We start from the raw sequence: 12,366 nt of genomic DNA, 5'->3' as shown, positions 1-12,366 counted from the left end.
TTCACTTTGAGGGAGAAAATAACAAACCAGGAAGTAGATAACGTAATCGGCTGTTGAACGGGGACCACAAACTCAATACAAAAGTTCGACACATTTGATGCATCAGGATCAAATAAGTTATCGCTCGGGTGGCAAAGGACTCCATTTTCCAACAACATGTCTAATGATATGGTAGGTGCTGGAACAATCGTTCTTTTCTGATGTGCTTGAAATATTTTGCTTTGTATAGAAAACAAAACATTACAGCGTTATAACCCGTCTCAGTCGAGTCCACACAGTCTATCCTTCTCATTTGAGAATCTAAATGTATCAGGTTGATAATTTCGTCTCCTGTTTGGGCTTCATATTATGTAATGAAAAGGTTATGTTTTGCCCTCACCTCAAATTCTTTCTGACCAAGATGTCGTGGCAATGTCGTTTTTGAGGAAATGGACCAAAGTGTTGAAATTGTACATTTCTCTACTGGCGCCTGCGCAACAGTTGTTACTTTGGGGTAGTATAGTTTGATTTGATAATCACACTTGAATGTAGCCAAATCTATTTATTAGACAACAATAAAAATAAAGCTTGAAACAATATCTTGGACAATATTACAATAACTAATTAATTAGTTAACACCTCAAAGACAACCTCAGCATGAAGCTTCAACTGTGTACATTTGAAGGATATGATAGTCAAATATACAAGGCTAACTCAAATACTACACCTTACTCTTTATGGGCTCTACGGGGGAATACTGGAAAACCCCGTATGAACTTACTGTGGAATACTGTACTGTGCTTCCTCCTCAGGAGAGGATGTAATAAAGTCTTGAAGTTTACTGAACAAAAATATAAACACAACATGTAAAGTTCTCTTATTATGTGCAGACATTTGTTTACATCGTTGTTTGTGAGCATTTCTCCTTTGCCAAAATAATCCATCCACCTGACAGGTGTGGCATGTCAAGAAGCTGATTAAACATGATGATCATTACACAGGTGCAGCTTGTGCTGGGAATAATAGAAGGCCACTATAAAATGTGCAGTGTTAACACACAACACAATGCCACAGATGTCTCATGTTTTGAGAGAGCGTGCAATTGGCATGTTGACTGCAGGAATGTCCACCAGAGCTGTTGCCAGAGAATTGAATGTTCATTTTTCTACCATAAGCCACGTCCAATGTCGTTTTAGAAAATTTGGCAGTACATCCAACTGGCCTCACAACCGCAGACCACATGTAACCACGCCAGCCCAGGACCTGCACATCCGGCTTCTTCACCTGTGGGATCGTCTGAGACTAGCCACCGGGACAGCTAATGAAACTGTGGGTTTGCACAACCAAAGAATTTATGCACAAACTGTCAGAAACTGTTTCATCGTCCTCACCAGGGTCTTGACTGCAGTTGGGCATCCTAACCAACTTCAGTGGGCAAATTCTCACCTTCGATGGCCACTGGCACACTGGAGAAGTGTACTCTTCACAGATGAATCCTGGTTTCATCTGTACCAGGCATGTATGGCGTTGTGTGGGCGAGCGGTTTGTTGATGTCAACGTTGTGAGCAGAGTGTCCCATGTTGGAAGTGGGGTTATGGTATGGGCAGGCATAAGCTATGGACAACGAACACGATTGCATTGTATCAATGGCAATTTGAATGCGCAGAGACACAGTGACCAGATCCTGAGGCCCATTGTCGTGCCATTCAACTGCCGCCATCACCTCATGTTTCAGCATGTTTCATGCACAGCCCCATGTCACAAGGATCTGTACACTTCCTGGAAGCTGAAAATGTTCCAGTTTTTCCATGGCCTGCATACTCACCAGATATGTCAACCATTGAGCATGTTTGGGGTGCTCTGGATCAACGTGTACGACCGCGTGTTCCGTTTCCCGTCAATATCCAGCATCTTCACACAGCAATTGAACAGGAGTGGGACAACATTCCACAGGCCACAATCAACAACCCGATCAACTCTATGCGAAGGAGATGTGTCGGGAAGCATGAGGCAAATGGTGGTCACACCAGATACTGACTGGCTTTCTGATCCATTACCCTTTTTTTGAGGTATGTGTGACCAACAGATGCATATCTGTATTCCCAGTCATGTGAAATTGACTGATTGTCTTTACATGAGCTGTAACTCAAGTAAAATATTTGACATTTTTGCATGTTGCATTTATATTTTTGTTCAGTGTACAATTGACTAAAGGGATGATTCCTAAAAGGAACATTTTTTGGGGGTTGTATTTCCATTAAATATAATCCATAGAAGGGTCCTTTGGAGGAAAGATTGTTGACATATTTGACATTTGTATCTTAAAGCATAATTGAAAAAATAATACATTGAAGAGGTATATTTGTGACATTTTGGCTTTACCCTTTAAGACTACATCATTTTCCATCTCTAGGTGCTACAAAGCGAAAATGTGTCATATGAAGCTTTACTACTGACTCTGTAATAGTAGTATATTGAATATTGAAAATATATTCATGGACAAAATATGATTTTGCAAATGTTCTACATATTGTTTAACATAATATACTCTACAATCAAAGTTCCTGAGTGGTATTTCTGCTACTTTTAGGGTTATGGTCCAATTTGTAAGCGTTACCAACATACTGAATGTATAAATGGATTCAAAATGCTAGCTCTCTGCTGGTTATTTGCAGGGTGTGCAATGGTACAAGTAAAATAAGTGCTGTGATTGGTTACATTGCTTACTATGCCAATTTTTCTGTATAAAATGGGCCATAACCTTAAAACTAGCAGAGATCCCACTGGAATTTTGATATGCCCATAGATCAATTTATTATGTTCAACAATATTCACGTGTATATTTTTCAGTATTCATAAATTAATGTAAGACAATTGTTATTGAAATGAAATACTACTCCTATTACAGAGCAAGCAATAAAGATTCAAATGACAACAATTTTTGTTTTGTAGCACCTACAGATGAAATGTTAGATCTGGAATTCATAGCGTTGAAACTGCCACGTCCGTTTGCGATATGACAACAACAAAGATGCTACTTCAAACAACAAACACTTTTTTTCCCCGTCGGACATCATTGCACCTATAACAGAACATCAGAGTACACATTTCATATTTTACCATGATGCTGAATGCTCATTCCCTCAAAACAATAACAAATACGCTTGGGGTGGCGTTGTTGCGCCTATCGCGGATCTCAGCTTTAGAGAATGTCTGGGTAAGACCAAAATGTCACAAATGTTCCAACTTCAATTGATTATTCCTCAATTAAGCTTTAAGATACAAATGTCAAATATGCAGTACCAGTCAAAAGTTTGGACACACCTACTCATTCAAGGGTGTTTCTTTATTTGGACTATTTTCAACATTGTAGAATTATATTGAAGACCTCTACTATGAAATAACACATGGAATTATGTAGTAACCAAAAAAGGGTTAAACAAATCAAAATATATTTTAGATTCTTCAAAGTAGCCACTCTTTGCCTTGATGACAGCTTTGCACACTCTTGGCATTCACTCAACCATCTTCACCTGGAATGCTTTTCCAGAAGTCTTGAAGGAGTTCCCACATATGCTGAGCATTTATTGGATGCTTCTCCTTCACTCCGCGGTCCGACTCATCCCAAACCATCTCAATTGGGTTGAGGTCGGGGGATTGTGGAGGCCCAGTCATCTGATGTAGCACTCCATCACTCTCCTTCTTGGTAAAATAGCCTTACACAGCCTGGAGGTGTGTTGGGTCATTGTCCTGTTGAAAAACAAATGATAATCCCACTAAGTGCAAACCAGATGGGATGGCGTATCGCTGCAGAATGCTGTGGTAACCATGCTGGTTAATGTGCTTTGAATTCTAAATAAATCACAGTGTCACCAGCAAAGCACAATCACACCTCCTCCAGGCTTCACGGTGGGAACCACACATTTGGAGATAATCCGTTCACCTACTCTGCGTCTCACAAAGACACATCAGTTGGAACCAAAAATCTCATATTTGGACTCATCAGACCAAAGACCGATTATCACCAGTCTAATGTCCATTGCTCGTGTTTCTTGGCCCAAGCAAGTCTCTTCTTATTATTGGTGTCCTTTTAGTAGTGGTTTCTTTGCAGCAATTCAACCATGAAGGCCTGATTCACACAGTCTCCTCTGAACAGTTAATTTTGAGTTGTCTGTTACTTGAACTCTTTGAAGCATTTATTTGGGCTGCAATCTGAGATGTAGTTAAATCTAATGACCTTATCCTCTGCAGCAGCGGTAACTTTGGGTCTTCCTTTCCTGTGACGGTCCTCATGAGAGACAGTTTCATCATAGCTCTTGATTGTTGTTACATTATAGCCTTATTCTAAAATCTACACACAATACCCCATAACGACAAAGTGAAAACAGTTTTTTTTATATGTTTAAAATAAAAAACAGAAATACCTTCAGACCCTTTGCTATGAGACTAGAAATTGAGTTAAGGTGCACCTTTTTTCCATTGATCCTCCTTGAGATGTTTCTACAACTTGATTGGATTCCACCTGTGGTCAATTTAATTGAAAAGACACACACCTGTCTATATAAGTTTCCACAGTTGACAGTGCATGTCAGAGCAAAAACCAATCCACGAGGTTGAAGGAATTGCCCATAGAGATCCGAGTCTGGATTGTGTCGAGGCACAGATCTGGGGAAGGGTACCAAAACATTTCTGCAGCATTGAATGTCCCCAAGAACACAGTGGCCTCTAGCATTCAGAAATGGAACACGTTTGGGGGGCCTTGCAAAAGTCAAACGGTCTAATCTTGGCCGGAGTTTAGAAAGTTGGTAGGTACTTTTACTGTGTTAGTTGCCAGGGCTGTATGGTCGTGAAGGGTGCATTGTAGACGGACCACTCGATAGGCTCAACATCAATGTCTTACAGTAGCTCCATAAATCCACAACGTCCCTGAGATGTATTTTAAAACAGAATTTTTGGTGATAGTTGGGAAATTAACCTGATAGGCTACAATGTTATTGACCAACATGTTAGGGAAATGACTTGGCATCTAGAAGTACATTTTAGAGCAATCTATGATAGAGGTTCAATGGAACAGAACATTCTTCAGCCCTGTTCAAACCTATACTCTCACACAAAAATGTATTTATTCTTAGTTCACAGTAGTTATCCCAGATTAACAACTGTTCGTTCAGGTTCATGTACACATGAGCTACTCTCTGAAACAGATTTACTATGATTTGATGGCAACCTCTGACCAGACTGGGATTAATTTAGCGAAGGTTATCTGAGAAAGGAAACTGGACCTCGCTTGCTGTCAAACATCATTATTATCTATAGCTTGCCTTGGTCCCAGATCTGTTTGTTGCTGTAATTGTCAAACATGTTTGGCATGATAGCACAGACTGGCACTTATTTACTGACCTAAGATCCATAATTCATCTGAATAATTTCCTCATTTATGTTAGCGAAGGGATTATCTGTTGGATGTACTTTCTCTATCAGAGCAGACAGACACACTATATATTCAAAAGTATATGTGGACACCACTTCAAGTCAGTGGATTCGGCTATTTCAGCCACACCGGTTGCTGGCAGGTGTATAAAATCGAGCACACAGCCATGCAATCTCCGCATACAAACTGCGAACCAGGCCTAATTGCCCAACATCAGTGTGCGACCTTTCTAATGCTCTTGTGGTTGAATGGAAGCAAGTCCCCGCACCAATGCTCCAACATCTAGTAGAAAGCCTTCCCAGAAGAGTGGAGGCTGTTATAGCAGCAAAGGGGGAACCAACTCCATATTAATGCCCATGATTTTATAATGAGATGTTCAACGAGCTTCAAAAGGGCTTGCTTCTCAAGTATATTTGAGTAAGATTCTATATAATACTGTATGTAGCCTACTAGTGTCTCTAGCATCAGTGAACTTCCTTTGTTCGTCAGTATGTAATGTTTCGCTCTCAATGGGACTTGTCATTTGATAGCAGTCTGCCATTCAGTATGCCTCATGCAGGCAGGGCCCTGTGCCGGGAGAGAGCAGGTTGTGAAGGAGAGAGCGAGGAGACTCACTGAGTGGAAAGAAAGAAAGAAGAGATTCCTGTGTTTGTGAGCCAGAGGGCTCACGGGGTTTGGAAGAAATGTGCAACACCCCTCCCCCCCTTCTCTCACATATAGTGGGGCAAAAAAGTATTTAGTCAGCCACCATTTGTAAAAGTTCTCCCACTTAAAAAGATGAGAGGCCTGTAATTTTCATCATAGGTACACAGACAAAATTAGAAGAAAAAGATCCAGAAAATCACATTGTAGGATTTTTAATGAATTTATTTGCAAATTATGATGGAAATTAAGTATCTGGTCACCTACAAACAAGTGAATGACCTGCAGAGAGCTGGGACCAAAGTAACAAAGCCTACCATCAGTAACACACTACGCCGCCAGGGACTCAAATCCTGCAGTGCCAGACGTGTCCCACTGCTTACGCCAGTAAATGTTTAGGTCCGTCTGAAATTTGCTAGAGAGCATTTGGATGATCCAGAAGAAGATTGGGAGAATGTCATATGGTCAGATGAAACCAAAATATAACTTTTTGGTAAAACCTCAACTCGTCGTGTTTGGAGGACAAAGAATGCTGAGTTGCATCCAAAGAACACCATACCTACTGTGAAGCATGGGGGTGGAAACATCATGCTTTGGGGCTGTTTTTCTGCAAAGTGACCAGGACGACTGATCCGTGTAAAGGAAAGAATGAATGGGGCCATGTATCGTGAGACTTTGAGTGAAAACCTCTTTCCATCAGCAAGGGCATTGGAGATGAAACGTGGCTGGGTCTTTCAGCATGACAATGATCCCAAACACACCGCCCGGGCACTGAAGGAGTGGCTTCCTAAGAAGCATTTAAAGGTCCTGGAGTGGCCTAGCCAGTCTCCAGATCTCAACCCCATAGAAAATCTTTGGAGGGAGTTGAAAGTCCGTGTTGCCCAGCAACAGCCCCAAAACATCACTGCTCTAGAGGAGATCTGCATGGAGGAATGGGCCAAAATACCAGCAACAGTGTGTGAAAACCTTGTGAAGACTTACAGAAAATGTTTGACCTCTGTCATTGCCAACAAAGTGTATATAACAAAGTATTGAGAAACTTTTGTTATTGACCAAATACTTATTTTCCACCATAATTTGCAAATAAATTCATAAAAAATCCTACAATGTGATTTTCTGGATTTTTTCCCCTCTTTTTGTCTGTCATAGTTGAAGTGTACCTATGATGAAAATTACAGGCGTCTCATCTTTTTAAGTGGGAGAACTTGCACAATTGGTGGCTGACTAAATACTTTTTTGCCCCATTGTACGTGTAGTATTGGCATAACACTTCAACGCCTTACAGCATCTTTTACACTTCAAGGTGTCAAAGTTCACATAGCAAGCTGTCTGAAATATGAATGGAAATTACATATGCACGAACTACTATGCAAATAAAAAAAACATGGGGAGTGATGAACAGTTACAGGGGCCTTTCTTTCATATACGCCTCCTGGCAATGCAGTTACAGGGGCCTTTCTTTCATATACGCCTCCTGGCAATGCAGTTACAGGGGCCTTTCTTTCATATACGCCTCCTGGCCATGCAGTTACAGGGGCCTTTCTTTCATATACGCCTCCTGGCAATGCAGTTACAGGGGCTTTTCTTTCATATACGCCTCCTGGCAATGCAGTTACAGGGGCCTTTCTTTCATATACGCCTCCTGGCAATGCAGTTACAGGGGCCTTTCTTTCATGTACACCTCCTGGCAATAAAATAGGCCTAGTTGAAAGATGCATATGTTCCTGATTCTGACTTGGATCGTTGGGTGTATTCCAAATGGAAGCAAATGGATTTGAATTTGTCCAATAGAAACTCTCGTTTTTCGTTGCAAAACGTTCTCCATTTGGAGTAAACGGTTGCCGTTGCAAAACTTTTTGGACCAATGATTACACCTGTTTTTTGTGTGCAGGTCTTACGTCATCATTAAAAGGCAGTTATGACTTGTAGATATGACCTACGACCTAAGTTACAGCACATACAGGTGTAAAACTGCTCCACAGTGTCCCCTGCCTACTGTTGTAAAATTGATTTTTGATAAAGCTTTTGTAAGAGAATACAAATGAACTCACGCAGATATTACCAGTTTCCAAAAACATGTGCAGAAGCGTATTATCCTCATTGACCTCTCTTGCTCTCTCTCATGCTCTTTCTCTCTCTCTCGTGTTCTATTACTTTTTTTCTCTCATGTTCTATCACTGTCTGTCTGTGTTTTTCTCCAGGAGAAGGGCGAGGTGGTGGAGCAGGACAAGGTGAAGACCCTGCAATCTCAGGTGGATGGGGTGAAGGACATAATGACCCAGAACGTGGACCGGATCCTGGCCCGGGGTGAGAGGCTGGACGACCTGATGGGCAAGTCAGAGGACCTGCAGGCTGGGGTCAGTCCTACAACACTGTTCTTCCCCTCTTGTGTGTTGCTCTACTGTTTTTTATTTTTATTTCATAGTTAATCCAAATTAGGTATCCATAATTGGATTTAAAGTAGTCTATGGACTTAGAGTTTGTGACCCACAGTTTGGGTTTGTGTAGTGTACTTCAGTTTAAATCCAATTAAATCAAACCAAACTTGCATTTAAAATTCGCAATACACTTTACAGTAAAACAAAATGCATTATACACACACACACACAGTTTGCAAAGCATTGGTTACTGCAAAACAATGCAAATGGTATGATTTTTGTTAGCATATTTCTAATAGCATCCCATCTCTCCCTCAGGCTCAGAACTTCAAGCACACGTCTCAGAAGGTGGCTCGTTCCTATTGGTGGAAGAACATGAAGCTGTGGGTGGTGATAGTGGTCATCGTCCTCGTCATAATCCTCATCATCGTACTGCTCGCCACTGGAGTCATCCCTACTAGCTCGACTGCTCCACCTCTTCCCACACCCACAAAAGCACAATAAACCCCATGGCGGAGACACACATTTACAGTACATCACACACACGCACATACACACTCACATACTAGTTGGCTTACTTACCACCTGAGCAATTTCTTTCAAGAGAAGCCCAACTTCGAGATCAACTTGGCTCATGATCAATAGCCACTGTTGACTCTACAGTTCAACAATGCGTCATCACTTTGAAATGATGCATGTTGGCTTTTATGAATAACCCTCACTTATTTGCACATTTTCTCCCTTTTTCTTAAATACATCACCGTCTCAACTCTTGTACTGCTTCACACCCTCCATCTAACCAGTCTTTGGCCATTCAAACACCATATGGTTCATTTGAAGAAAGAAAACGACTAACTCCCCTGCTATCTCTGTTAATGCTGGGCCGCAAATATTTTTCAGGGAAGACCAAAGTACTAATTAAGGGGTAGATATTGTCATTGTAGCCTATATAATGTTATTTGTGACACATTTCTAAATTCAGGCTGGTATTTATTTGGCATTTTTGGTTTCTATTCCTTTGGTGTTTTGAGGGTATGTAATGTGATCCACACACAGTCAGGGGTAAGGAGGTAAGCCTCCAAGAGGTCAAAGGTCAGGACAGATTTGAATGGGTGAACACGGGAGATATGAAAAGATTTGTGCTGTAGAGATGTGTTTGTCATGGTCATTGTTGCTGATATTTATTTTAAATTGTTTGTATAGTTAGTCTTTTCTCACTTTTTCACCGTGTTTGAATGGGTTTTAGCTGAGCTGGTTACTAGAACGGTTGTCACAGTGTTTTTGTTCTGAAAGATGGGAGAACAGATTTTCTTACTTGCAATGTTACAGTTAAAGAAAGCATCGGAGGCCACAGACGAGACACAGGCTGGTGGGAACTGAGAGAGGGAAAGAGAGAGAATGGTGGGAGACTCTGGAGAAGTGAAAGGTCTTTACACCTCTATCCATGACCTTCTGATACTACATCATACATAACCTGCTGGAACTCTTGTCAGGACCTATGCTTGTTATCATGTTCCATGCACCCAGGTCTTGGAAACCCTGGCTAACTCCAGTCAAGCTGCTGTGAGAGAGGGATGATTGAACATCTAACAACTCCCCTGCTGGTCTAAACTAATGTCTGCTCCTATGACTGCTGTCACGACATGGCTTAGTTACTGCCTTGTTTTAGGAAGACACTATCTTTCAATTGTAATGTACTGTAATTCAGTCATTGCTTACCTATTTCTTCCCCTTTATTTCTTTGCCCACTTTAATCTTAATTCCCCCAAAATGTATTAATTCTGGTAATGTAATCTTGACTCCATTAAAATGATAAATTGCAGAGTAGCTTTTGGTACATGTATTCTTTAGCTACTTTTGCCTTTTAACTTATCCCACTGCCCACTCCAATGGTGCAATACCATCTGAGCTTTGGAGAGGTCAAGGGGTTAACTCCCATGCGTGTATATAGTTCATGTTTTAGTTTTTTCACCTGTTAGTACATTTGTAAACCATCCAAGTAGTCTAACATTGAGGTTCATTTAAGGCTATTTGTCATCTCTTCTGAACATCTTTTGTTTTTCATATTACTCTATTAATGTTATTTTTAATCAACAATACCAATGAAGGAGTATGATATGACATGCTTGGATTAAAAAGTGTCTACATACTTAGAAAATGCCTGACACCTTTTATAATGAGAAATTATTGAAGTACAATTTTGCCTTAATCCCTTAATTAAAAGTATGAGCACATAAAAAAAAAAAAATGTTTTTTTTTTATAAGGCTGCCACCATAATGTGCCTTGCTATAGTCCGATCATGAAGGTCAGATATGTGTAGCCGTGGGGCGCCGGGCCAGAGATATGATATTTTAGACCAGTAGGATGTATTGGGAATTTGGGCCAGTTACAATTGCTGGAGAATTATTTGTTTTTCATTCATTGATAGTGTTCAATTATGTTGTTTCTGATTAGTTATATAATAAATAGTATTACCCTACTCAGTGATTTTAGTTTTGTTCTTTCCTACTGTCTCAAATTATATTTGCTTGATCATAAAGTCACAAGAGGGAGACACATCACACTAACACAAAGAGGTCGGTGTAGTTGCTCAAAGGATCATATGGGGAAAACCCAAAGGTTTTCCCCATGGTTGTTTCACTGTGTTCTAACTGCTGGGACCTCTCAATACACTAATGGGGGGGGGTCTTGATTAAGTGTTTACTTTGTGAAGGTGTTATCTTGAATCAACAGAAAAGAACAGTTGAGCCATTACCAGCACAGTCAAGGTTCCCAGAGTTTTAATCTAATATTTGATATCTTTGGAAGCATTAACAGTATTTACTTGGACTGTATATTAGGTTTTACAGTGGGCATAAACAGTGTTAACATCTTGCAATTTGTATTTGCCATGCAAAGACCTCAAGGACATCTCAATCTCCATCCATGTGTGATATCTCACAGCACAGATCTCACATACGGGAAGGGGGTCCAGGTTGTTTGGATCTGATCTCCTTAGGCTGCGTTAACACAGGCAATCCAATTCTGATATTTTTCCACTAATTGGAAGGGATACTGGATCGATAGAGGTAGATATGTATAGGGCAGTGGAGGCTGCTGAGGGCAGGATGGCTCATAATAATTGCTGGAACAGCGCAAATAGAATGGCATCAAATATATGGAAACCGTGTGTTTGATGTATTTGATACTATTTCACTGTTTCTGCTCCAGCCATTACCATCAGCCCGCCCTTCCCAATGAAGGTACCACCAACCTCCTGTGGTATAGGGGTTAAGGTATATAAGGTATATGTATATGGGAAAGGTGACTAGGAATCAGGATATATGGTAAACAATAAACAGAGTAGAGTAGTTCTGGTTTATCCCAAAGAATGAATGTGATTGTTTTTAACAAAGCATGAAAAATGCTAATCTTATATTACCAAGGTACTTCTCACATAACAATTTGCATTTGCAATCCTTATGACCAACCATGTGTTCCTGAAACAATAGATTCCAATGTAAGAAACTAAAAGAGCTCATTTATACTGGACAGGAAATGGTATCTAGGCATTCTGTCCGGATTCTGATTGGAAGTCATGTGGATGTGAGTCCTCATTCCTCCATATTACATAATGATAAGGAGGGAGGGCCGAGTGGACTGAATATGTTCTTTGTGTTGGTGTGGAACGGACCCAGACGTGACCCATTGTTAACTAGGCCTGAGAGAGTCTGGTTAGTACCACACGATCTGACACAGCCTCACATGGTGGCTGTCATCTGCCCCCATACAGAAATGGATTGGAAATGGGGCAGTTTGGGTAAATGCCGGATGGGCCTGTCCATATTTAACCCAGTGGACCGTTCTAAATTGGGTTTTTTGTGCAGAATGATAATTATTTGCCAAATGTAGGGGCCTCAAGGGGAAAAAATGGGCAATGTGTTAGCCGATTTGTG

The 12,366-nt window shown here is 40.7% G+C and overlaps 1 protein-coding gene across 1 annotated transcript; it reads left to right on the top strand.

Moving 5' to 3' along the window:
- On the top strand, positions 1-10,910 carry vamp8 (vesicle-associated membrane protein 8 (endobrevin)). Its single transcript, XM_064971120.1, has 3 exons — positions 1-171; positions 8,254-8,409; positions 8,749-10,910. The coding sequence occupies exons 1-3, from the start codon at positions 157-159 to the stop codon at positions 8,932-8,934; spliced, it is 357 nt and encodes a 118-aa protein (XP_064827192.1). The 5' UTR covers positions 1-156; the 3' UTR covers positions 8,935-10,910.
- Positions 10,911-12,366: the final 1,456 nt, after the last annotated feature.

Source organism: Oncorhynchus masou, chromosome 1 (genome assembly GCF_036934945.1).
Source record: "Oncorhynchus masou masou isolate Uvic2021 chromosome 1, UVic_Omas_1.1, whole genome shotgun sequence".
In the NCBI taxonomy this organism is placed as follows: domain Eukaryota; kingdom Metazoa; phylum Chordata; class Actinopteri; order Salmoniformes; family Salmonidae; genus Oncorhynchus; species Oncorhynchus masou.
This window is presented reverse-complemented; position numbering and strand designations above follow the sequence as displayed.